Source organism: Lates calcarifer, linkage group LG2, assembly GCF_001640805.2.
Source record: "Lates calcarifer isolate ASB-BC8 linkage group LG2, TLL_Latcal_v3, whole genome shotgun sequence".
Lineage (NCBI taxonomy): Eukaryota > Metazoa > Chordata > Actinopteri > Centropomidae > Lates > Lates calcarifer.
Window position 1 is genome coordinate 26247732 of NC_066834.1, and position 27941 is coordinate 26275672.

General features: G+C 40.2%; 2 protein-coding genes across 2 annotated transcripts; one reads left to right on the forward strand and one right to left on the reverse strand.

The window, feature by feature from the left end:
• Window positions 1–36: 36 nt before the first annotated feature.
• On the forward strand, window positions 37–19220 carry LOC108876951 (hexokinase-1). Its single transcript, XM_018666800.2, has 21 exons — window positions 37–443; window positions 6429–6591; window positions 9900–10048; window positions 10147–10266; window positions 10578–10673; window positions 10848–10947; window positions 11095–11278; window positions 11668–11823; window positions 11948–12035; window positions 12304–12449; window positions 12710–12902; window positions 13024–13135; window positions 13296–13444; window positions 14054–14173; window positions 14371–14466; window positions 14559–14658; window positions 14742–14925; window positions 15115–15270; window positions 15506–15593; window positions 16060–16205; window positions 17170–19220. The coding sequence occupies exons 1-21, from the start codon at window positions 381–383 to the stop codon at window positions 17315–17317; spliced, it is 2757 nt and encodes a 918-aa protein (XP_018522316.1). The 5' UTR covers window positions 37–380; the 3' UTR covers window positions 17318–19220.
• On the reverse strand, window positions 18831–27941 carry tacr2 (tachykinin receptor 2). Its single transcript, XM_018666801.2, has 8 exons — window positions 27664–27941; window positions 26671–26822; window positions 25905–26200; window positions 22596–22790; window positions 21785–21935; window positions 21502–21621; window positions 21339–21415; window positions 18831–21241 (listed from the first exon to the last, which is right to left on the reverse strand). The coding sequence occupies exons 2-8, from the start codon at window positions 26803–26805 to the stop codon at window positions 20905–20907; spliced, it is 1311 nt and encodes a 436-aa protein (XP_018522317.1). The 5' UTR covers window positions 26806–26822; window positions 27664–27941; the 3' UTR covers window positions 18831–20904.

Sequence of the window (27941 nt, forward strand, 5' to 3'; positions counted from 1 at the left end):
CTCTTTTTCTCTTTATCTCCCTCCCTCTCTCTTTCTGCCTCCTGCAGCTGAACTTGCTGTCTCACTCATGCTTCCTGGTTTCACTCACATGCACATAGGAGGAAGAGCTGAAGAGTCTTAGCCGCACATGAAGCAGCTCTGTCTATTTTAAACCTCACCAGATTGGATTCAGGATATTTTTATATCTCTTGTGGCGTGTGACAGATTGTATGTAAAAGGAAGAGCCAGAGCAGAGTTTCTCTATCTTTTTTTACATTTTTATTTTGGATTTTTCTCCATCTGACTGTAGTCTGAACGTGTGTGTGACACACACAGAGAGGGAGAGAGCGTGTGTGTTCGTGCGAGTCTGCATGTGTGTGTGAGAGAGAAAGAGGACCAGGATGATTGCAGCCCAACTACTAGCCTATTACTTCACTGAACTCAAGGATGACCAGGTTAAAAAGGTGAGTGCTCTCTGTTTCTTCCACATCTATTTTTGATGAAGTTGAGAAGAGAGGAGAGTGGTCAGAGGAGTGTAGAGGTCACTGAGTTTATTCATACTCTCATAATCAAAGAACGTCTTTTTAAGTGCAGAACATGTAAGGAAATGCTGACATGTGTCTTTCAGGAAGTGAGAAAAATGTTCATCATGCCGGGAGAGCAGTGCAAGAAAATCACAGAGATTTGACTTTTATAACGAGATTTGAATCAACCAGGCTCTGTGAGACGTGACAAACTGCACAGGGGCGTGTTGGTGTAGTAAGATGTGTAAGGATACATGACACATGGGTGTGTGATTAGTGCCGTGATGTAAGTTTTGAGAGGTGTGGCGAAGAGGAGAGAGGAAGTCAGAGGCAAGGATGAAAGGACAGATGAGTGGAGGGATGAGAAGGTGGTGGAACTTGACAGGAAGGAGAAAAGTCATTTTAGGGGTCACTGACCTTCTTTTATGACCTTGTTAAAACAATACTTATTCTCAGCAGAGTAGAAAGAGGAGAATAAGCTAAATTTTTCATATGATCTGTGTCCATTTAAAAGCCAATTTTGACAACTGACTCTTGTAGCTTCTTTTACTAAGTTTTCAAGCTTGATTGAATATGAAAAAGTTCAGCTTGAAGCAGAAGAATGGCATGAGGTGAACACCATGAATGTGTCTTTCATTACTCCTCAGCTGAGCAGCCCCCACTGTAAAACCTCTGGTGTAAAACTGACTGGACCAGTTTTGGTTGCTCTTACAGTGGTGAGTGTGCCAGCGGAGCTTTTCCAGTCACTCGGACCTCAACGATTCCCAGTGCTTCTTGATCATGTGTGCCATAAAATCATGTTGCCAGGAGACAAACACAGTCAGTTGTATTCTGTAATCTACTGTAGCCCCATAAAGTAAACCTGAGTCAGTGGAGGTTAAAATACTTCCAGACCCCGTTGTGTCATAATATTTGTCAGTAGGAATGTGATCACTTAACGTTTCCTGAATTTGAGGTTATTCCAAAGCCATCTCTCAACATGTGCTTTTTAATTCACGTAAGACTCAGGGTCCCTTTAAGGTCTCCCTCTGATGATCTCCCACGTCATCACCAACTGCAGTTTCTGCATCAACGCAGATCTTTTTTTTCGCTGGTGCTTTTCCTCTGTAAGTGGAAAAAAGTTGTCACACATCCTCACTCTCATTTCACTTAAACTATACACTCTTTGTTCACACAAGGATACACAAAGCTGTTATTCCCAGGTGTACCTGCTGTGCCAAAGTCAAATCACAGTCCATTAAGATAAAATATCCTTATCAGCAGTAAGAATCTGATGTAATACAATGCATCACCCTCCCTCTTTACTCCTGCTCTCTGCCTCTCCCTGCCTCCCTAAAATAGGCCAGCTTTGAACCATGTGACCATAGGTGACAGGAGGAGAAGGCTTACACACAAATACACTCGCACACAGTGCTAGGTGTGTAGCCATTGTGTAGCTTTTCAAAGAGCAGGGCTTGTCTAGTACCTCGACAACAACTCCAACACGCAGCTCAGGATTCAAGCAGCTGCAAGCAAAAGTGTACAGATTATTTCATCACTTCTGTGTTTTTAGGCAGACCGGGTTGTGTATGTGGTTGTCAAAGAGCCTCAAGGTGCAGGAGGGAGCAGTGTGGAGGACAGTATTTTTCCACATTGCGAGGGTGTGTGCGCACAACGTCGTGCACACGTACATACACAGCGGAGTCAGGTTTCAGTGCTTCCCTGAATCACCTTGCAGTGACAAGGAGAACGGGACATTGTTAAGAGGAGGAATGCAAACAGAAAGGAGAGGGAGAAGAAGGGAGAGGAGTGGGGTGGGGTGGGGGAGGTGTGGGTGTGGGGGTGGGGGGGGGGGGGGGGGGGGGTGGGGAGGGAGAGAGTGCAATCTCTTCCTGAAACTTAAACCAAGCTCCAGGCGGTATCAGAGAAAGTTGTGTGTCAGAGGTGTGTTGAGGGAAAAACATGGCCTTTATAGACTTATGTGTCCAGACCACAGAGGCCCCTGTGTCACCTTGCCAGGAAATGACACTTTGCTCAACAGTACTGAAAAACCAGACCCTCCTTTTTTGGTCAGAAAAACCTGACAAACTGAGAAAGTGCAGTTAATTGTGAAAGATGAAGATGAATCATATTTGTTGAGCCCAGCATTTTCTATATTCATGTGAGGTATAAAGGCCACAGTAGAGACATTTATCTGAGCTATGAGATGTCCAGCTATAGTGAAATGCTTAGACATGGTTTCTTGCTGCAGAGTGCTGAGTCATACTACAGTGATGCTCATTTCTTTCCTGCAGCATGAACTGAATTTAGCCTGGGGTTCAAGAGATTTCCCGTTTATCTAAATTGCCATGGAGAAATGTGCCTGCCTTTAATCCTCCCCATTGTAACCCAGACCTGGCCGGTCAGCTAGGACACATTGTTATTTAAGTAGACTGGCTAAGAATGTATTCTGATTCAATTAGCTGATTAGGAACACATTCTTATTTTAACTAGGCCATTTGAATAAGAATCCAAGGCACCCGAGTGCACATATCCTGTATATAAGCTGGTGTGGTCACTGAGAACACAGGGAAGAACACCCATGCCATGAAGCAAACCATCATGTATGAATGCGTGCTGTATTTGCTGTATTTGGCAGTACAGTGTCCATCATCTTTGATAATTAACAAAGAACCAGGAGAGGGAAGAGGCTGGGTGGTGATATGGAGGATATAACCATTATGAGCAGTGAGTTGCAGGGAGCAGCAGCCCTGGCAGACAGCAGCAGTGTGTAGCAGCAGTTGGCATGAGCAGAATGTGTTGGCAGCAATTGATCACCATGTTGAAGCGCCAAACCTGAATGGATCTGTTTGCATCAGCTGACAGCCAGAATGGTGGTGTACATGATCTGTGCTAAACTCATCTGAACTTTATATATTCATTCACAGAAGCAAAAACACATCTGTTTCTGTTTGAGATATAATACTGTGTACTGTCTGACAGGCAGTCTGTCGTGTGGAAGTAATAAAAGTCTTATTTTCTTGAATTAGAATTAATTTAGGGTGTTGTGACCTTCAGTGAAGGTCTCTATCTGACATGAGGCCTCAGTGTTTGTCGGCTTAAGTCAGAGGAGCTGGAGAGAGTTGGATGGACACAACCACAAGGACCACTGAACGAAAATAATGCGCTACACGCTGGACAGAGCTGCAGACTGAGTATTGATTGTGAATAGAATCACCAGTGTGAGCAACCATTTCACTATTCTCTATAAATGAAACTTTAACAAGGTGTCATTTAAAGAGAAGAGTACAGAACCATGCAGAGTTTGGAAAGGCTTTTTGGCTGTGTATTTTTTTTAACCTCATATTCAGCAATAACATAAATCATTTCACATCAACATTCTGTATGGGATATTGTTGTTGGAAACTGTAGACATTTGTGGTACAGCAGCTCTTGCTCAAATCTGCTTTCATTTCCTCATGTTAGATGGATGACCAGGGTCAAACACACCAAATGCTAATATACATGCACAAATGTAACAACCTCTTTATATCTGTTTTTAAGCTGTTTTAGGGTCTTACCCTTACCCTTATGAGAACACAGTGTCACATCAGGACAAATCAGCAGGATGTTAGCGTACCCGTAACTGTTCAGTCTCTATAGGTTTGCAGTTTGTTATATGCTGACAAGGCAAAAACAAAACTTGTTGGGTAATGCTGCCTATATATCTGCATGCCTGCATATCTGCATATTATATCCAAACTGTAGCTATTTAGTTTGTTTTTAAATTATCTTTTTTTTCCCTTGATACTTTTATGCATGTTTTGTTTCTATGCATGTTTTTGCAAATGTGTCTGTACAAAATAGAAAGGGTAGTATGTGTTTGTAGGGAAAGAGAGAGGGTGTGTGTGTGTGTGTATGTGTGTGTGTAGAGGTGTTTAGTGTGTAAGTGAAATAACAGACGCTGAGGGTATGTAGTAGGGTCATGAAGGGAGGGCGTTGTCAGGCACCAACATGTCACTGCTGTTAAAATGTCTCTTCAAACCACAGACTAGACTTCAGTGTAAAATACAACTGGGGATAGGATGTGGGTTCATTTATGGTGCCATCTAGCAGTTTCACAGTACTAATGTATGTTACTGAGCTTATGAAGGTGAGAGGTTACGTTTTCTCAGCTGTGGGCTCCAGCAGTCTGACAAGAGCATGTGCTAATGAGCTTTCATCTCAGAGGCAGATTCCACATTTGGACAGAATCTGGGGAATGTAACACCTACAGAGTAGTTAACAGTTGGATAGTGCTGTTCTCATGTATGTGACCCTCCAGCCACATTGGCTCACAACTTGTTTATATTATTCAAATGACCTGTTAACGCCCATCTACTGAATGATAAAAGCAAGACAAACTGCTGAAAGTAGCCAGAATCTCACACTCTTTACTCAGTCACTTCTGGTACATTGTTGCCATATTTCATTTCACCCTGTATACATTTCTTTAATTATCTTTATTATTGTATTTTGTGCATAAAAATCTTTTCTTTTTACTATCTAGTAAAAGAAACAAACAAACTATAGTTTTGTGTACATTGAGGTAAATATCTGCTGACTGGAGCCTTTATGTCAAAAGCACTGGATCTGTCCTTTAGTGTCAGCACACACATTTTCTCTTCCATAAAGTCCATCTCTGTGGCCAGCAGATGCAAATTCCTTCCTATAAATTCTCTCACACCCAAACTGGCATTGTCCTGAGCATGTTACCACAGACCAGAGCTATACAGGAAATACAGTTAATGTGTGACTCCTAAAACAGGAAGTTACAGAATTCCTACCCGACGCCTGTTACAATGAGTAGTACTAGTAAATTATCACACTGGGCCACAGTGAACGTCACAGTACATCCAAGAATTGTTAGTGTGTGGATACTGAATCATGTGAGTGTATTTGTGTGAACTAGTCTGACCCTGTGATTACTATGTATACAGGTATATGTATCTCACATATTCTGGGAGTCAGTGTTATGAAACAGACTGACGATAATCTAGTTAGGAGTCCTGCTGACCACTGGAAGAGTTATTCCTGCTAATCTCCCCTGTCATTTTACAGAGTGAGACATAATGAACGTGACATTTAACCAGAGTTATGTGTGAGTCATATTCCACTCTTGGTTTGTCACACTCAAATCATAAAGCAGGCCCTCGCTTCATCGAGTGATGCAACAATAGATTTCACCAGGATTGTTTAACATCCTGTTCCTGAAAGGCCACACAGCTCAGGCTGATGTGTGCTGTATCTGCGACAGACTGAGCGACAGACTGAGAAAATAAAACAGGTCAAGATATATGATTTCTAAACCTGTGCTTTATCTGTGGATTTGATACAATTATTGACCAGGAAAATTTGTGACTTTGATGTAATTGATTCCTTACTTAACAGCATCACTTTCATATAAATGATAAAGTCACAAAGAAAATTCTTTTCTGTATAATATTGCCTTGGCTGAGTGAGTGTGTTAACATCTTGAATGTACTGCTCTTGCTGTGTGCTTTTCATTATACATTGACCTTACAATAGGTACATTCAATGACTCTCATTTCATTGTTCTGCAATAAAGCAACATAAAAATAGTCATGTTATTATGTTATATGGCTGTGATTCATTTCTGGGTTAAGCAGGGCTGGGGTCAATTTAATTTTATCTCAGTCAACCAGGAAGTAGATTATCCTCTTGGATGACTAAAACATTATGGGATGGGGAGTTAGTCATACCCACTGCATTATTATAGAAAATAGGGGCTATATGATTAGCAAATCCAGTAAATCTCAGTTAGTTCAGTTATTAACAGAGTGAATCAGCAGCAGTGTCACAGCATAGTGTTGTGTATATGTGTGCGTGGATTTCAATATGTGGCTGATTGATAGTCAATATAAGGAAGATTAATGCCTCTGTTTTTTGTCTAATGTTTCATTTCAGATCGATAAGTACCTGTACTCCATGCGTTTCTCTGATGAGACGTTACTGGACATCATGCATCGCTTTCGGAGGGAGCTGGCCAAAGGACTGGGTCGGGACACTAACCCCACCGCCGCACTAAAGATGCTGCCAACGTTTGTGCGGTCAATCCCTGATGGCTCAGGTTAGTTTCTTATACCTCACTGTAACCATGGTTGGATTATCTGTACACCATTGGGTCATGGACTGTCTGTGTCAAAACCAGTTTGACCGTTTTATCTCTGTAAGAATGAGTGTCCACAAACATCTGGCTGCACAATCAGCCATTGAACATTATTATTATTATTATTAAGTGTCTGTGAACATGGAGCCCTGAACCCTGGTCTAAATTTCAGAGAAACCTATAAATTGAATATGATCTAAAATGACAATTTTACAATTTTTGTGTCCCCTTTGCTCGGCCTTTAAAGGAATGTAATCTAACTCTGCTTCATCTAAACAATAAAGATGTTGATGCTACAGAAACGACAGCTAAGTACAATGCATTTTGACCAATGCCATTCAGCTCTGTAGAGTTACAGACAAAACACATAATACTTCACTATGTGCAATGTTAAGCAATGTCATGCAGTGACAAAGACAGTGTATTGTAATGGAGGGAGAAATGGAAAAGGCCAGTTTATTTATTTTTCATAGTAGCTGGGCCCTGTCTGTACCTGACATTTATGAAAAGTGTCTAGTTGACCTGATCTGCATGTCTTTGGCATGTAGGAGGAAACCACAGTAATATGGGGCAAACATCTAAACCGAGGTTCTTTTAGCTGTGAGTCAACAGTACCGACCTCTACATTGTGTGTGGTCAGATTAGATTACTAGCAGAGCTACTTGTGACAGTTGGTGATGATAACAATTGAAGTTGTTTATCTGGTTTGAGAACAATAAAATCCAATAAAATGTTTTTTTGTAAGAAACAGGTGACAAAAAGTACCACATCATACCACATATCTGGTACATCCCATCTCTGTTTCTTCTTCATAAAGTAACAGACACTATGCACACAAATATTGTCATTGTGTCATTGTCTGCTGCGTGTGGTCTAATCCTAATGTACTGCAGTCATTCTGTCCGTGTAATTCAGGTGAATATGAGTCAGAATTTTTTTCATATCTTGTACATGATGTCCTTGGGAAATGAGTGTCAGTCCACTTGAAGTGAGAGACAGATTTTATTACCTTAGTCAGCTGAAGCAAAGCCTACTATCTCTCTCTCCCCACCATACAAGTAAACACAGGTAGCTACAAAGGAAATCTTAAATCTACTTTAGTCTGTGAATGTGGTATCTAAGAACACACGCAATTACTTACACACACACACACACACACACACACACACACACACACACACTTCAAAGATTAGCACTAATCCTGTTGTCATTGTTAGAGAAGACAGTGACAGTGAAAGTCATAAGTTACAACACTGCAAAGGCCTGTGCACAAAGTTATATAACAAAGTGTTTATTTCAAAGCCTGGCTTCATACAGTTAACTTTTCCTGCTGCTACTGTTCATTGACCAGACGCCGTGATCACTTTTTCTATGATCCAGCAGGCATTCATGGAGAAATGCCCGTGTTACATCACAGTCGATGCAACCTCCTAACTGTCAGTCAACATGTCAGTAAAAAGGTTGTTCAGCATGTCAGTCATGACCTCTTACACTTTTTGGTTGTTTAGTTTGTTTGAGCTACTGTGGTGTTTGGCAGCTATTCAAAAGAATGGGATTATTGTTCTGCCTGGTTAGAGAGAGCAGGAATTAGCCTTTGTGTTGGCTGTGAAGAGAGGACATGTTTTACCGTCTCACTGTAAGCCACCACAAGATGTTTAATTATCTGCATATTTTCAAAAATAACAGTGAACAGCCATGGTTCACTCCTCTCTGTTCCCACTTACCAACAGAGAGTGTTTTCTTATCATCTTAAAACTATGACTGTAATATCCTTTGATGTCTTGACACCCAGTTTTAAAACTGGTTTCTGGTTGTTTCTAATGAATTTACATTCCTTTTAGATAAATTATCAGTCACTCTGCCCCAAGTGAATTACACTGACCTGACCTTGCATTCTAATCTGCAGCACAGATGATGTGAAACTACAGTGTGTTTCTAATATGATTTAACCCTTTACTCAGAAATATCATGATGCTGCATTTCCACATTTTAAATCAGTCTACAAGGAAACTTCTAAAAGCAGGCAAAGATAGACTGTTTCTAAATCGGTTTGTACACAAATCAGTCTGCAACAGCAACACCAAGAACTTTCTGACTTGTAGTAGGACATCCTGTTAGTACTTTCTAAATGTGCACTTGAGGTGAAGTTTTACTGTTCGATTTGTTTACATTGGACCTCTACTGAATAAGAGCTGGAGGGAAATAGGAGTAATAGAAAGGGAGGAGACCATATCTGTGATGAGTTTGGGGGCACAGCCTGGTTTATCGCCTCTTATCAATGGTTAATACGCTCCCTGAGTGCTATTACTAATCAGTTGTGATAAACAGCGTAACACTATTGCAGTTTATCTAATCAGAAAGCTATAAACCAATTATGTTCCCAATTCAGAGAGAAAGAATTAACTACCATCACTACTTATTGCCAAGTGAACTAATTGTATAACAGAATTTCATGGGATTTAATCCTCTAAATAAGTAATAGTGTTCTTAATCACAGGTTACAGATACCATCAACACATGATGTGTATTCTTAGGGGATAAGATGGCAGCTAAGATCAAGATCAAGGGTTCTTTCTGTAACTGCAATGCTAAACCACATTTTAACACACTAGTATTGTTTCCTACAGATAATATTTGCTGAACAAAATAACACCTTACAGTGCTTAAAACAATATTTATCTCAGAGCTCTCTGTTGCGTAAACAGTGTCAATTGAAAGGAAACACTATATTTGGGCTTTACTGCCTTTTTCCTTCTCTGTAACAGTTTACTTCTGAAAATCTACTCATCAAGCATCATCACTGATAATGTCTCGAGTAGATGGTATGACGGCCATAATACGTTTGGTGGTGTTGGAAAATCATTAACTAATATATATACAGGAAGGTGAGCTTACAGCAGGACAGAATAGAGAGTCAAGCAAACCTACAGTAAACACACCAGCACACACACACAGGAAGAAACACTTGACGCATAATGAGTGCTATATTTGTTTTATAAGCAAATAGAAGGAACATGTACTGATAATGCATGTCTTCCTGTTGAGTAACAACCCAGTTCAGAGCTGTTATTTGCTGCATGTTCTTCACTAATGTCAACACTTTCCTTATTAAGAAAGGGAAACGTTATTAATTATTAAGTACTGAAACATTGCCCCTCACAATGAAAGGGATATATGTGCTACAAATGAAAATATCAGTGTATAAGTCTGGAGAAAATGACATTTCTCTCCCTCTCTGCCTTTTTTTTTCCCTCTTTTGGTCTCGACAGAGAAAGGAGACTTCATTGCATTGGATCTGGGAGGCAGTAACTTCAGGATCCTGCGTGTCAGAGTCAGCCATGAGAAGAAACAGACTGTTCAGATGGAGAGTCAGATCTATGACACACCAGAGGACATAATTCACGGCAGTGGAACAAGAGTAGGTTTATTCTGAAATACACAGTCATACACACACACAAACCCACAGAGTCTCTCTTCATCTAAACCTGAAACATCGTCTCTCCATCTCTGTTTCAGCTGTTCGACCATGTGGCAGAATGTCTTGGTGACTTCATGGAAAAACACAGCATCAAAGACAAGAAGCTGCCAGTGGGTTTTACCTTCTCCTTCCCCTGCCAGCAGACTAAACTGGACGAGGTAAAACTGATCAGCTGATTTATCGAGCAGTAGCCAGCCTAGAAAGTACTTCTCTTGCTTATACAGTTTGCTGTGTAGTCAACTTTCTTGTGACACATGACTCTTTCCTATTGATATCTTTCAGTCAAATATATGAGGATTATCATTTAGTCCATTTACATTACAAGTTGCCACAGCTGTGACGGAGGCCTGATCCACAGTAATGTGTGTACCAAGCTCTGCCCAGCAAAACCAAATCTCTATTAAGGATGAAATCTTTCTGTTTCCCTTCTCATTTCCCTCTGTCTCTCTCTCTCTCTGTTTGTCTCCAGGGATATTTGATAACATGGACAAAGCGTTTCAAGGCTAGTGGAGTGGAGGGGATGGATGTTGTCAAGCTGCTCAACAAAGCTATTAAGAAACGAGGAGTGAGTCTTCTCTCATTTGATGCCACACTTCTGTTCCGTAGTCTGTAATCATCAGCTCGTTGTTGTTGTATCCTAATGCATTTGGTTTAATCCAAAGTGGGATGCAGAATGGCACAGATGACAGAAAATCAGACAACATTTTTTCATCTTATGTATGTGTGTTTATTATTTCAGGACTATAATGCTGACATCATGGCTGTAGTAAATGATACGGTTGGAACGATGATGACCTGTGGGTTTGACGACCAACGCTGTGAAGTCGGCATCATCATTGGTAATAAAAACTATATGTATTTAAATAGTTAACGGACCAATCGGGTTCAAGAGTGCATTTGCCATTGTTCCACCTTAAATGGATAAATCGAACAAGTAGAATAGAAATTAGATGACGTACTAAGGATGTGTATGCCTGTGTTTTTAGGTACAGGCACCAATGCGTGCTACATGGAGGAGCTGCGTCACATTGACCTGGTGGAGGGAGATGAGGGCCGAATGTGTGTAAACACTGAGTGGGGAGCCTTCGGGGACGATGGCAGGCTGGAAGACATCAGGACAGAGTTCGACAGAGAGATAGACCGAGGCTCTCTCAACCCTGGCAAACAGCTGTATGTCAAAGCAAAACTGTTATCATCTATTCTTAAATAGTTAATAGAAACTTTAGGGATAGCAGTGATGCACCTCCAACCCTGATGTTTAATCTTTGGATAAATGTAGCTGATTGATGGCTCTGTGACTGACTAGCAGAGAAAAAGGCAATGCTCTTTGTTGGCCCTCTGCCCTTGTTTTTTCTAAAACTGTGAGATGCCTGTAGCCTCACCATGAGGCTCGAGGCATCTGAATTAGCACATTTAACACTTTAGTTATTATAGTACAGCAATCTGTTGGAGAAAAGTATGATATAATTATACTGTATTTCTCCAAATCTCAGGATGTTTAACCAGAAGTTTGTGGATTTTTGTTTGACCCACTTCTTTTCTCCTCCACTATGCCATAGATTTGAGAAGATGGTCAGTGGTATGTACATGGGGGAGTTGGTTCGTCTCATTCTTGTGAAAATGGCCAGAGAAGGCCTGCTGTTTGAGGGAAGGATCACCCCCGAGCTGCTTACTAAAGGGAAGTTTGAGACTAAGCACGTCTCAGCCATAGAGAAGTAAGTCAAACTACAGGGTTACAAATTGTAAATTTAAATGCACTAGCTTAATCAAGTGGTTATACATTATACAATCATTTAAAATTCAATCATATCAATCTCTTTCTGTTTCTCCCCTGGTTAGGAGTAAGGAAGGATTGTCCAAAGCCAAAGAGATTCTGACCAGACTTGGCGTGGAGCCTTCAGCTGATGACTGTATCGCTGTGCAGCATGTGTGTACCGTTTCTGAAATATCACATGAATCATGTGAATCCTCTTGACACAGAAGACGCTTAAAATAGGGAAACAATACATAGTCAATATAGTCATCATTCAACCATTAAAAGCATTTAAATGCTTTTAATTTCGAACGGTAACATATCTGAGGTTTTAAAGCAGGTTGTGTTGTAAAAACCACTTGCATCATATTTATTCTACAGTTTGTTGAGTTTGGATGTGTTGCTTGATGACATTCTTTCTTCTTCTTTCCTATTCCTTCAGGTTTGCACCATTGTGTCTTTCCGCTCTGCCAACCTGATAGCTGCCACGCTGGCTGGCATCCTGACAAGGCTAAAAGAGAACAAAGGTGTGTCACGACTTCGGACCACTGTAGGCATCGATGGATCTCTCTACAAGATGCATCCACAGTGAGTCACAGTAAAATACAAATGTGTATTCATTTGTATTTCTTTTGTATACTCTGTCAGAACTGTTTTAATTTGTTCCATTTGATATCATGTATCTCATCATTGCTCCTCACTTTTCTACTATAGTAATTTAGAGCTACTGTCAGAGGTTCAAAAGTGGATTATAAACTACATAATATTGTCACTCTGTAATACACTGTCTGATGAAGAGGAGAATTGCTATTAAAACTTTCAGCACTTCAACTCTACGTCAATTTCAGGTATGCCCGTCGTCTTCATAAGACAGTCCGTCGTCTGGTCCCGGACTCTGATGTCCGATTCCTCCTATCAGAGAGTGGCAGTGGAAAGGGTGCTGCCATGGTGACAGCTGTGGCCTACAGACTCGCCGACCAATCACGACAAATCGCCGAAACATTGTCCGAATTCCGCCTGACAACCGAACAGCTGCTGGAGGTGAGAGAAACTCAGTGTGTGTGTGTGTGTGTGTGTGTGTGTGTGTGTGTGTGTATTTGTGTGTATGTGCATCATTTCCTGTGTGTTACTTTGCTAATTGAAATATTCTTTATCTCTTTAGGTAAAGAAGCGAATGAAGACAGAGATCCAAAATGGCCTTTCAAAGAGCACTCAGGACTGTGCTACTGTCAAAATGCTACCAACCTTTGTACGAAGCACTCCGGATGGCACAGGTGACACACAAACACACACATATTCAAGCTGGCAACTTGTGATTGCATATGTGTGTCTGGTCAGAAGAAAAAGCAGCTAAGATCTCTGAGTGTGTATGCGTGTTTAATATGGTTACTGTTTTACTAATCTATCTGTTTGTCTCCTTCTCTTGTCATCCAGAAAATGGTGATTTCCTGGCTTTGGATTTAGGTGGAACCAACTTCAGAGTTCTGTTGGTCAAGATTCGCTCTGGCAAGAGGAGAACAGTGGAGATGCACAACAAGATCTACGCTATTCCTCTAGAAGTCATGCAGGGCACAGGAGAGGAGGTGAGGTCCATTAGTCATTTGACCCAATAATCCATGTTAAACTGGCAGAATTTCTGCAAACAGAGGCGGTGAAAAGCTTTGAACTTAACCTCCACTGACCTTGGTGGTGGTACTACAAAGATTTGGGTAGTTAGGTGGGAGGTCAGGGGTGTGATGCTCGTTGGCTCAGAGTTAAGTAAATAGGATAGAGAGGGTGGATAGGTTAGGGGTAGATAGATAGAGAGGCTTATTGGTCAAGGTTAGTGAGGAGTTGTCAGTCTTTTAAAACATAGATTTTTAACAGGCTTAGGTTAATCCCGTTTACTTTTGGCTTTTTCAACCTTGCTATGTTTCTTCCATCTGCCTCCTCTGCCTTTCACTATCTTGTTGTAATATTTCACAGGAGGTTCCTCTTATTTTGCCTGATTAGACCTCTGCACACTCTCCTATGGGACAACTCAATCTCTATAATATATTTATATGCATATGTAGTTTGGTGATGTTACACATTTCCCAACATATCTCTGCCCAAACCTCACATAATAGTAATAAACACTTCATATTGAGCGTTGTTGGTGAAAGACAAATCACTGCAATCCCGGGACGAAAATATCTTCCCTCCTCTTCCAGCTGTTTGATCACATTGTGCAGTGCATCAGTGACTTCCTGGACTACATGGGGATGAAGAACGCTCGTCTTCCTCTGGGCTTCACCTTCTCGTTCCCCTGCCGGCAGACCAGCCTGGACGCTGTGAGTGTAGTCTTCTTCTTTCTTCTCTGATATACTGTATTTTGTCTTACTTAATCTTAAACACCATACTATCAACTTTTCAGGATGCAGTTTTGTTGTTGGCTTGATAACATTGTGTTTCATGAGCCCACAGAAGCACATCCTATGCAGGGTATCACAGTTTTCAAATGTGTGTGTGTGTGTGTGTGCACGCGCAGGGCATCCTGGTGACATGGACCAAAGGCTTCAAGGCGACAGACTGTGAAGGAGAAGATGTGGTGGGACTGTTGAGGGAGGCAATTAAGAGGAGAGAGGTAGGATATGAGGAGCAGGAGTCAGTTAACATGGCACTGTGAGTAAAAATGCAAACAGTGATGTTGCATCACCTTATGTGTTTCCTCTTCAGGAGTTTGACCTGGATGTAGTGGCTGTAGTCAACGATACAGTGGGAACCATGATGACTTGTGCCTATGAGGAACCCACCTGTGAGATCGGACTCATTGCTGGTTAGTTTACCTTACATTGACTCTGTCTGATAAATATTCATTTTTCTGTGATCTATATGTCTAATGTGTCTGTCTGATCATAGGCACTGGCAGTAATGCGTGCTACATGGAGGAGATGAGGAACATCGAGATGATTGAGGGAGATGAGGGACGGATGTGTGTCAACATGGAATGGGGGGCTTTCGGAGACAACGGATGCCTTGATGATATTAGGACGGAATATGACCGCGCTGTGGATGACTTCTCACTCAATCCAGGCAAACAAAGGTTAAAATCCTCCACACACACACACACACACACACACATATATATATAATATTCATGCTCTTCAAGTCAGAAACACCTGTTAGTCTATTAACCTTTTCCCAGACTCCTCTTTATAAATGACTTCCAGTGTTTGTGGATGCATGTACAGTGTGTGTCTATTTATGTTTTGTGCTTATGTGTGATCTACAGATATGAGAAAATGTGCAGCGGCATGTACCTTGGTGAAATTGTGCGAAACATCCTCATAGACATGACAAAGAGAGGATTCCTGTTTAGAGGACAGATTTCTGAGACACTGAAGACCAGAGGCATCTTTGAAACAAAGTTCCTCTCACAGATAGAGAGGTAAAAAATGCACTGTGTTTATTTCTGTTTTTTTATGTGTGTGTGTGAGAGAGTGGCAAGGCATTATTCAGATGCCGACAAACTTTGATCAGCATCTGCAACAAATGATCTTTCCTTATTTCATTGTTAGGCTGCTGATGTTCTTATCCTTTATGGTTGTATTTACATTGTTGGTTAAGTTTATTCCCATTCTGCTTTTATACTTGCTCAATATTTTGTGTGTGTCTCTCTCCAGTGACAGATTGGCTTTGCTGCAAGTCAGATCCATCCTACAACACTTAGGACTGGACAGCACCTGTGATGACAGTATCATTGTCAAAGAGGTAAGATATTGGGATACTTATTTCAAACAGTAAGAAACCATTATATTACAAAAAGTTTTTCAAATGTTAGCACCCCAGCATGTGTAGTCGCTAATCCAGTCTCACGCTCAAACCTTGATAACATGTCACAGGCAGTTATCAACGCAAACTCTTGACCTTTTTTTTTTGCAACAGAACAGTTTTTGGAGAGAATGTAAGATTTATGCATTGCAATGCTGTTGCACTAGACTGCATGAGTTTCAGCTAGGTGTAACTAATAAAATGGTAACAGAGTGTATACACTGGATAGTCAACAGAGTCTAAGAGTCTGAGCCCCACAATACATTGTTATCAAACCTGACTTATGAAAGAGCCAGACATGTGATTATTCAAGAGTCAGAGCCAGACTTGTAGAGTTATATTTATCTTGTGGCATTTGTGGCTTGGTTTGTTAACTGTTGCAATAATGATAATGGTTCCATTGTAGGTATGTGGAACAGTGTCACATCGTGCAGCTCAGCTGTGTGGGGCAGGAATGGCGGCCGTGGTCGATAAGATCAGAGAGAACCGAGGACTGGACCATCTCAACATCACTGTAGGGGTTGATGGAACGCTCTACAAACTTCATCCACAGTGAGTTTAATTCACCAGTAACTGATCATAGTAAACTATTGTCTACTAATGTGCATAAGGCATCAGTGAGAGATAAAACTTAGGATGAGGCCATTTGGTCATGTGCTGAATTGACTAGTTTAAAGCACTTGCTTTATGTTCCAGTACAGCTAATGATACATTCACCTTATTTACACGACAGCTGTATTCGATTTACGTCATCCCTAAGGTGTTGACGTGCACTTATTGTACAGAAGACTCACAAATACAAACAAGAGCGGGCTCAACCTGTTGCCGGCAACAGTGATGTGAAAAGCTGCAGGCCATTATACCTGAATAAACAAATGTCCCTGTTTGCTGCTACTTTTTAAAATTTTTCAGAACAGTTTTCTTTTGTAGCCATCTCATGACGCATTTAACTGTGTGTTGTTGTCGAGCCTGACAAAGCATTTGGCAAAAAATCCCACCAAGTGACTTTATGATACAATATGAGTACCTAAATGCTGTGCATTTCATCTTTGTTTGAGATGTTTTGCCCTTTGCACAATACAAGAGATCTCTCAATCGACCTCCTGTCTTCTAGTGTCTGCTCAAAAGCTCTATTAATGAAAAATGATTATTTATTTTTTTTGCCTAATCCTGTCAATTTATAATCAGTGGCCAAGCTAACATAGCCAGAAGAGGCAGTCCTTTATTCAAATTAGAGAGTTCCAGTTCTCTGGCACCTACATACACAAACTGCTGTTTGGCTTGTTAAACGTGTAAGAGGCGCGTTTATCCGGATGGTGACCAGTTTTGGCTCATCCACCTGCAGGCTGATTCAGCCAATGCTATTAAATCATGATCTAACTCACTGAAGCGTGAGTGCCATACCCTGCTTCCTCTCAAAGTTACATTTAGACTGGTTCTCTGATTTGGTACAATATTGTTTTTTTCAGTGCACCTCACTGAATAACATTTTGTCAAATCTTTTGTCTCTTTCTAGTTTCTCCCGGATCATGCACCAGACAGTTAATGAACTGGCTCCTCAGTGTAATGTCAACTTCTTGCTGTCAGAGGACGGCAGTGGGAAAGGAGCTGCACTCATCACAGCCGTGGGCTGCCGACTGAGACAAGAGCTGAACAGTAAATAGAAAACATCTCCCCTGTCTCACTGTTATCTCCCCACTTCTCTGGGCTCCCCCTCCACTCTTGTCTTTCACTCTTTTCTCACCCATTGTAAATCCAACCCATCCAGTCGATGTATCACGCTCCAGTAGCTGCCTTAGTCTGTCTACGTGACAGAGAGAGAGGAGGAGGAGATAGCTTTCTCTGCTGTGTAAAGTAGCAGAGAGTCAGGCACCATGTTGTAGTTAGATTATATTTGATTAACCATTTTAACAATGCTCAAATTCTGAAAGGTTTTTAATTTTTTTTGATTTATGAGGTTAAAGTTATAAAGAAAAAACATGTACATTCAACTCCTGAGAAAATGTGCAGGGCAGAAAAAAGATTTCACATGCTCCTGTAATGCTCCTGTGTCGCCGTCTGGAGGACTCCAATGATAACTGAAGTCTGGAGTACAACAAACACAACAGCTGCAGGGCCACTTCAATACAACATCGTGCAGTAAAAATCCTTGCAACATGTTCAGAAGATGTTAAAACAGTGTTTTAGACCAAAGTCAGAGTGTGTCTGCTGTAGGCCAGGAGTATGATATATTAACATGTAATGAGATGAAAGGGAATATTTTTTTGTTTTTAATATCTTACCCAGACATAATACAATATGTTATACATATATTGTAGCTATTTATTTTATTTTTATATTGGGAGATATTGAGAAATGTTATTATTGCGAAAATGATGCACACAGAGGAAGCCATCATGCAAAATCCCTCAGACGGTACCTGTCGTGTGAACAAGGGCAGAAACATAACAAAAGAGGGACTTTTACCATGACTTGATCTGCAGGGAAAGCCATGTCACGTACTTGTTGAATGTGAAGATTTGTTTTAATCAACACGGCAATCCTATTCTTCTCTAATGTACTCTACTGTAAAATATGTCCAAAGAGCACTTGTATTTTACTAAGTAGAAATCCTGTTGTTGGTTCTAATAACAGATGTTGATAATTTGTTGTCGTCTTAAGAAGTGCCGGCTACCCTCATCACCACAGTGAGGGTGACCAGTTACTTACCAACAGCCATGAAACAGGAATGTGGTGCTAACATAGATGCCAGACGAACAACGATGGCCAAACTGTGTGTAAGAAGAATATTAAAGTTGTTGAAACTTTAAGGGGAACTGAAATAATTTGGAAATTAAGTTCCTTCCTACACTCTCTCCATGTTCTCCATATGCTCCTGAAAGCTCAGGAGGCTGTTAAGTGAACTACTGTATGGCTCATTCAAGTAGCACAGTTCAATATTTATTTTTCTCTTCAGTTAAAGCAAATAAACAAATTAATGACTGCTACTTATGATACTCATTGAAAGATGGGTTTATTTGATCACTGTCAGTTCTGAGAAAAAGGCTGGCCTTTTTTGATCCCACATACACATATTCAAGACTATAACAAGATAAATGTTTTTAAAATGAAGATGCATTCTTACACTTGTGGTGCTCATGCACCAGGTCAGTGATGTTCAATTAGAACAGGGTACCATCACTCAGAGGCAGCTGTGGTGCACAGATGGACCTTTAAGAAGTTACATAACATTTTACTGCCATCTTTGTGAATCACAGTTTAAATTCTGGCTCATGGGGACAAATAAGCACCGGTCCAACCTGAAGCTAATACTGGTAACAAATCATATCAACAAAACTGCTAGCTAGTTGAATTTCCATTCCTAACTTACGACCAGGATAAAGACAGCCAGCCTCTCCAGGAGGATCCTGAGCTCCCCTGCCTTCAGAAGTCAATCTAAAAGCCATCTCAGCACATGAAAACACACAGACACCTTAATCTCTTTGCCTCTTTGTTCACAAAACCCAGACTGTATCTGTCCAACACTGTCAATCAACTTGTCACTAAATAAAAACAAACCTGTGTCAATCTGATGTTGTGGTTTTTGCACAAAAGATTTAGTCTGAGGTGTTGTTGAGCAACACACTGACTCCAGACCTGTTGACTCCAGCAGCACCGTCTGTAAAAAAGTGTATAGGTACTTATTGTACTGCAGTTTTATTACTGTTGTCACATTTACTAGCATATTAATGACTTTTTTTCACTTTAACAAATACAGATGTTTCATACCATCACTGTGTGTATTTTAAAAGTTAAAAAGTTGTTACAAGGAATCAAAAGGTTTTTACTACATTCTGAAATGTTAACGCTGACAGGTTACATTATTTAAACATCATGACCTGACTGTAAATGTGCGACCATCACACATGTTGCATATTTACATTTGCACTTCATTAGCGTATTTTACATCAATATACTCAATAGATGTTAATGTTACATTTCACATCAGATTCTTCTAAGTAGCAGCACTTTAATATGGACTCTACTGTACACTGACCATGAAATATATTACACCAGTGAAATCACAACATATGAGCAACATACTGCATGACTGCACACAATGTGACTGAGATTTCAAAGGAATTGTACTGTACAGTAATAAATATATGCCAACAATAAAATTAATGTTAGGAAGATTCAGCAGTCCTGTGAAATAAAGAGATAAATTCAAGAATGATTTTCCTTTTAAAGTACATAATGATAAGTTAATGTGTTACTGTTAAATGAATGTTAGAAACAGGAGGTGCTTCTGAAACTGGCAATTCTACTTTCATTCAGGGTACAGTTTCTTGTCTTCAGAAAATGTTGAGGTCGGTGCTGCTGCACCACATTAAGTTTCACAGTGTATGTATCACTTCCCACTTTTCATAACATGGCATTTATTATAAAGTCATCAATATAGTCAATCCCAGGGTAGCTATAGGAGCTAATCTGCACTAATTTTGAATGCTGGCAGGGTTAAAGACTTTTTTTCATTAACATGAGTAACCAGCGAATGATTTAATTATTACTTTGTGCATGATGATTGGTGAAGAAAAGGAATTAAATGGACATACCTTTTTGATAGTGATGTCATGTGTCCGGGGCAGTTAAAAAAACATACAGAAAACAACAACATTAAGGCTCGGTGCTGATGCCAGTGGACTGTTCATCCATTGTATGCACTAGAAAACCAGTAACCACAGATCAAAATTCTACAATTACACTAAAATATCATAGTTTGCAGCTTTTCTCTGAAAGAGGAGAAGAAGAAAAGCATCAGTGATGGAAGAGAGGATTTCTGAGATGGAGCATGGGGGAAGGAGAATGACATTGAGTAAAAAAAAAAGAAAGATGGATGGATTTTTCTTCAGACATTCCCGCTAGCAGCAGATGCTAACAATGCCAGAATAAGTCGCTGTTGTTCTTGTTCCACACACTCACATGATCACTTTGGCATTAACACCAAAACATAGTCACATTCATTCATTTATAGTACCTCTGTAACAAAAACCCTTAATGGTCCCAAGTCCCACATATAATTAACATCTCCTTTCCTTTCCACATGGATCAATGTCACCATTGTTTGAGCAGTTCTGATTGGCTGTTTGCAAACTCATTTATCTTTGTCATCATAAGCTGCAGTCTTGACTTCAGTCAGCTCTGTTTTAGCTGCAGAAAAACCCTGTTGCCTTCCCACAAAGAATGTCCCCATCATGATTTGTTTCAGTTGTCAGTGATTGTACTCCATAAGTTTGGCAGCTGGTGACTTTGTGCCATCTGGCCTCTTCACTGCATATGTATTGTGTGCGCTGTATGTTCTCAACGGTGTAAGTTCTTTAAGCTGCATGCAAGTGTCCGTCTCTGTGTTTAGCTCATTTTTGACAGCTGAGTTAGTGTCAAAGGTGTTGTTTGTTTTGATGGAGGTGTGAGCGTATGAGATTTCGTTGCGGTGGCTGCGTGTCATGGTGACTCTGAAGGTGTGCGTGTGCTGCAGCTCCATCTTGTCCTCTTCCGACACTTTGATGAAGGGACACCAAGCAAATGCGTGACGGAAACCAGCACGAAACCTGTAGAAAGAAGTTAGACGTGGTTTCCTGCTTTACGTTGTAAAATGTGGAATTGAAGGAGTTTCTGGGTGTGGAAATGTTTTTTGTTTTTTTTTACCTTTGATTCAGACAGCAGTAAATGATGGGATTGTACATGGTCGAACTCATCGCCAACCAGAATATAGCTAGGTACACCTGACATAGAAAGAAAACATTATACCAAATAAAATGATAACTCAGACTAAATAGAAATAATAAGAGGCAGAGAGGCGGCTGCTAACCTGTTGAATGTAGTGTTGTTTATAAATGTCTCTGTTAAATGATCCCAGTATGAAGTAGATGTGGTAGGGCAGCCAGCAGAGGGCAAAGGTCACCACCACCACAACCATCATCTTCACCACCTATGAGAAATCACATACTATATATGATATATAATCATATCACATTACAGCTGTACTTTCGGTTTTATTTTGGGTTTAAACTTCACCTCTTTTTAATATTGCATAGCTCAGTTCAGCACAGCTGCTCAGAGTTAATGGTAACAAAAAAATCAAAGTGTGTGACCTTTCTCTTGGCTGTTATCTGACTGTGGTAATGGTCTGTCGCCTCCCCTGGGATGTGTCCACCCCACAGCGACCGGCCGACCAAACTGTAGGTCACTAGCATCACCAGCAGAGGGAACAAGTAGATCAGCAATATCACTGCATACTGGTAACTACAGGGGAAAAAAGAGAGAAAGCTGCATACTACCAAAGCTTTTAAAGACTTCCTCTTGTAATGTAACCTACTGACATGAATCATTCATGAATAATTACTTAATAGGTTAAGATATTGTCAGGTTCTAAGCCCACATTTTGTGAAGAGTCCTTCTGGTTAATGATATATTTCCCCTGTTTTAATATTTTGCTGTACCTTTAACCAGCTGTTGCACTGAATTGCCAGTTAAGAAGGATTTGTTAAGAGAAGTTTAAAAAGACATTAAGTGTGCAAAGTGAAGGGCATGAACCATTCAAATAAAATAACTGTACCCTTCACATAAATGAAGGCTTGATTTTTTGAAATTTGCTCATCATAATCATTTGCTGTATACTGATACAGCAAATTGCTGCTGTTCTCTTAAAAAGGCTTTTTACAGTAAGAACGCTTTTTTGTAAAATGTGTCATGTCACACAGATAGAATATGTCTGTATGCCATGTGTGTTACCTTACAGTACTTAAAATATGCCATATGTACATGTATGTGCAAGTGTTTTCACATGTGCAAAAAACCCGACCACCTGTTATTTTATACTACAGATCTATAGATTTGTCTTGTTGTAAATGTCACTAACTCCTTATACCCGTGTTTTTCAATCATCTTGATTTGATCTTTCACCTCAGTTGATGTTTTCCTCCATAATCATCCGGCCAGTCGACCATGCACACGGTTCTGGGGTAATAAAATCTCGTCACGCTGTAGTAGCACTGAGGGAAAGCCAATGAAAATGCCACAACCCAAATCAGAGCAATCACAACCTTTGTAGAAGTGGAGGAGAGGCGGGGCTTCAGAGGGTGGATGATGGCCATGTACCTGAAAGAGGAAAACATGGGTTTATTCATGTACTGTATATTTGTGTGTATCTTTACCTATGGATACACAGTTAAAGTTTGTGTAGTAGGTGGTTAAAGGTTGAGTTCTCTTTTCACAATAAAAATCGAACCATTTATTCATGAAACCATCAGGTGTGAAATAACTGGAAACATGCAGTATATGAGCTAATGGATGAACAATAATAATAATAAGCTGTATGTTGATGTATGAGACAAAATTCAATCAGTACTTTCACTTGAAACTTGAGCACAGACCTCATATTTTGTTCTGTGTGAAGCATTCATGAAATAATTTCACAGATTCTGTTGATTTGATATCTGCTGTAGAGTAGGGGGGTCTGCTTAATGAAAGATAGCTTTACACTACAGGGAGGTGCCACACTGTACAAAATGAACAGCTCTATATTTTGTGTGGTATTTGGAATTATTTAAATTATTTCAGTGCACTTTATAGGCAGAGGGATGATCATACATAAATCTGCATTTGATTAAAGATGAGGAATATTTATGTACTGTTTCTCTGCCTGTGTGTTTGTCTCTGTCTCTTGTTATGTCCTGGCCACCTGCCAGTAATAATGACAGTGATTTGTTCCTCCTTACTTGCCCGTGTAAAACAGTATTCATTGTGGTGACAGAGTGTTTAGTAATTATGGGCAATTCTTGTTTCTCATGACACAAAAATATAGTACCTTATGCATATGGCTTTGTGTCATTAATCTTTTTTAAAAACTGTATTAACTTGCATGAGGGAAAGACTGATTACTGAAACAGAGATAAAGTAATTGCAGCAAAGACTCGCAGTATGTAAATGAAGATCCAGGATAAAAGCCACTGTACATATTTGCATGTATGAACTGCAAGAACAAGAACCTTCACACACAAGGAGGTGAAATGTACTACAGTGAAAACAAATAGTGCCCCCTGCTGTATCAGCCCAGTTAGTCCACTGATGGCAGCAGTGTACCATGTCATGATGACACAAAAGTAGAATAATACTAATAAAGGTGAAATGATGATACCAGTAATCCTGATAGCCATGGTAATCCATTGTCAATCTTATACAATGTACTTCAATCATTTGCTTAGCAACATTAAATGATCAAATGATTCAACTATGGCTATGAATCATTCATCTGAATTATTCAGGACTAACAGTGTGAATACATTTGAATGGCTGTGCCTCTTTTTTCATTTTTATGTTTATAGATAATAACAGTGTGATCTTGCATAAATGATTTGCATTAAAGATTGGATTTCAAAGTCAAAGTACAGAATTCTGCTGTTATGGTTAAAACAACTGAGAAAAATTACGCCCAGTGGCATGAAAATGAAAAGGAAAATATATAATAAATGACATGAACAAACCTGCAACCTTCTTATTTAAACCATGTATGTGAACCATAAATGTAAATAATGAAGCCCATGAATGAAACAATCTGTAAATAAGGAAAAATGAAGAGTGTTTTTCTGGACTCCCACTCCTGGGTCTTCTATTTGCCTTTACATCAACCTCAGCTCTCTCTTCTCACTTTCTCAGTTCCAGTGGCCTCGCTCTTTAACCCACCTCTGAAAAGCGAAAACGTGCTGTTCGGGCTGTTGCTGCAATGTGGAGGCATTTATGAACGTAGATTATGTTTCACAGTTTATCTGTTTAATGTGTAATTGATGCATTTTCTGTCTGCTGCTGCAGCTGATGACACGAAAGAAAGTCACGTAAACTGATGATTACACAAATGGGAAACTATTGAGGAGGAATGATTGAGTTATTGGCAGATTTTACACCTGCTGTGATCCCTGCATATGGCTCATTCATCACTACACCTGTCTTGAGCCAGAGAGCCATGCATCACATATCTACACGTATGAGGGATTAATGAATGCTCTAATGAAACTCTCTCATCTGGAACGACTGCACTGCAGTGTACGTACAGTTATGAATTTATAAGCTGCAGCTGCACTATCAAATGCAGTCTTTTACAACAGCCCTATGAAGTTTATTACATTCAGTTTGTGTCAGAGAGGAGTGCAGTCAACCCTGGTTATTTTTGAGGCTATAATTACTGGTGGTGTTGTACAGGACAGGAATGTATTAACATTCGGTCCCCCTCGTGTGAAAATGAAGGGAAAAACATTAGAAACACCTGTAGTTTATTGCAACAACACCACTAGCCACAGGTTCAACAATGAACATAAGCTTCTCATATGGAAAATTTATACTAAAACTGTCATTATTATTTTATTTCATTGGATTGTGCAGTTTTACCTAATAAAGTGGTGACTAAGTATACAGATCCTGTGTTAGAGTTCCACAGTTTTATGCTAAGAACAGACTGAGCATTCATGTTCCAGTAAGCATTAATGACATCTGTATCTCCACTGCCTGTTGACCCATATCTCCTTCATGCAGCATTTTAATCTGTATTGGGTGAGCAGTTTCTGCAGCTGATGGTGCTATTAAGTGCTGTATCTGAATTACTTGTCATATCTGCGGGATATGCCATTTAATCGACAATGACAAACCACTGACTGACACTGAAGCTCTGAGAATGTGTCAGTGCAGAATTAACTGATGGACAAACATGGCAGTGGGCCATGCCAGCATCTGCCATTAAAGACCAAAATACACATAGTTTTCAGGATATCTAGTATTCACCCAACCAGTATGTTAACCACATTCACAGTGTACACCACAATTAAAATCCATAAAGAAAGAAACATTCATATATTACAGATTGTGTAATGTAGCAGTTAAACGGGCTATTTGCTATTACAACATAGTTTCTGTACTGCTGAGTTGACTGTTTCAGTAATTGGCCATCCATCCCTTTTTGACTGTTTGCATAATGCAGCTCTTAAATGGGCTGTTGTAGGAGATGAGGATCAGTCATTCCATTAGTGTCTAATTGTTGGTTTAGAACACTTTCTTAGGCGCTGACTTGCTCGTTTTAATGGCATTTTGGATGAGCGCACCAGCTTAAGCATAATGTAATTCTACTTCTGCAATTCTACGACACATTAAGACAATTACGACGAGTTCATTAAGCTAAACTCTTTGCACGGTTTGTTTGCACGGTTTGTAAGAGAGCTGCCTCACCTGTCCACTGCGATGGCAGCCATCGAGTATATTGATGAAAACATTGCGGTGATCGGGAAGAAGTTCTGAAATCGGCAGTAACCCAGGCCGAAGTACCAGTCGTTGTGAAGCGCGTAGACAAAGTTGAAAAGAGTGTTGAAGGTTGCCATGGAAACGTCAGAGAAGGCCAAGTTCACGATGAAGTAGTTGGTCACGGTCCTCATGCGTCTGTGCGCGAGGATGATCCAGATCACTGTGACGTTCCCGGTGATGGAAACCAGGATGATGAGGGAGTAGGCTATAGCCCACAGAGCCACCTGAGGAGAGGAGGAGGCGCATTACAGTAAGCAAAACCAAAGGGCAGCAGGACAATGAAAAGAATCAACTGTCCAAACGAGTTAAAAGCCTCCAGTAGACTTGATTAAAAGATACTGAACTAAAAACGAATAGATCATGATAAGAATACTTCCAATTATCTCCAAAAAACTTCACTACTCTCCTTGAGTGTCCAATTTCACAACTAGATCATAGATATTTACAGACTGTCTCTGTTATCCCAAGACTACATTTTCAAACATCTAATTTCAAGAAGCATGTTTTTCTGTTTGGTTGTAATACTTTTATAGGACGTTAATAGTAAGTGCAAGTTTAATTCATTCATTCTCATCTGTCATCTAACTTTCCTCTAAATGCCTCCGGGCTCCGCTGGCTCTGACTCTCCCGGTAAGAAACGAGCTGGCGCTGATTTCAGTGTGTTTCATTTCTGATCTCGCTGTATTTCTCCCACCTGCCAGTCGGGTTGCTGGAACTGATTTTCAGTCGTCTCGTTTCCGTCCTCCAGCCAGTCTGCGGTCACTGATAAGGGCCATGAAGTGGCCTCCATGTCTCGTTCAATGTGTTGAATAAGACTCTCGGCGTCCATATTTTCTCCCCGTTCACCTGGTGACGGAAACTTAATGTATAACTGTATGTGCGTTATGCGCCATGCGTAATGAGACTAAGTGAGAGATATAGATGGACTCTCTTGAAGGAGGCTTGTAAATTGATAACAATGTCCACGTAATGTATATTTTTCAGGGGCAAACATAAAAAGGGTTCATGTAATTGCAGTAGGTTATATCACCCCTTTATGACATCTTATTCCACTGCGTCTATAGGAAATGGGCAAAAACATTTACCCACCCACTAGTGCACCGTTTTAGCTGTACTTAATTCTTCAACATGAGTGTTAAATAATATTTCTTTTTTTAGGTCGCAATAGTCAACTGTCGTTAGAACTGCTTTAATTCTATTCTATCTTTTTATATCAGGTCTTCTTCTAAACATTTCAGATTTGAAGTAAACATGTTAAGTATTCAATTTTGACTGTTAAGGCATTTGGCTCGCTGAGCATTTGCAGAGTCGAGTTAATAATCATGCATCATATCGCTCTTGCGGCAAGTTTCACAGCCCCTTGATAGCCTAATCTTACAGCAGCATATGTTACTTTTAATACACTATTTCTTTGTGCGTTAGATAAATCTAACCACACTTGGGTTTAGCCCATGATTGTTTTTTTTAAAGGCTTTAATAGCTGGAACTGATGCAAAATGAATTCATAAGCCAACATGCAGACAATTCAGGCATTTGGCGGACACACACAGTTACAGGGTAATTTGGCTACAGTGAGCGCAGCAGTCTATAGAATAAGGGATGGATACATGCAGTGGACCACCCCGGGAATGTTCCCTTCAAAAATAAGCCAATATCTCTGTCAGATCATTACTTTCATCTGGCTTACCTCTTCATTTACGCGGCTGAGCGCTCAGTTTTAACAACACTTTGTCCAATCCATCGCTGTTTATGTCCGAAAATTAGACTCCTTCTGCGTAATGGACAATCAGGTCCATCCAATAACCCATCTAAACATTGCTGCTCTCTCTTTCTCTCTCTCTTTCACACACACACGCGCGCGCGCACACACACACACACATCCACACACTCTGTCTCTCTCTCCTGGAATGTGTAACTTGCTTATTACGGCACAGGCTGCCGAGCGTGACTGAGAAACACAGACAA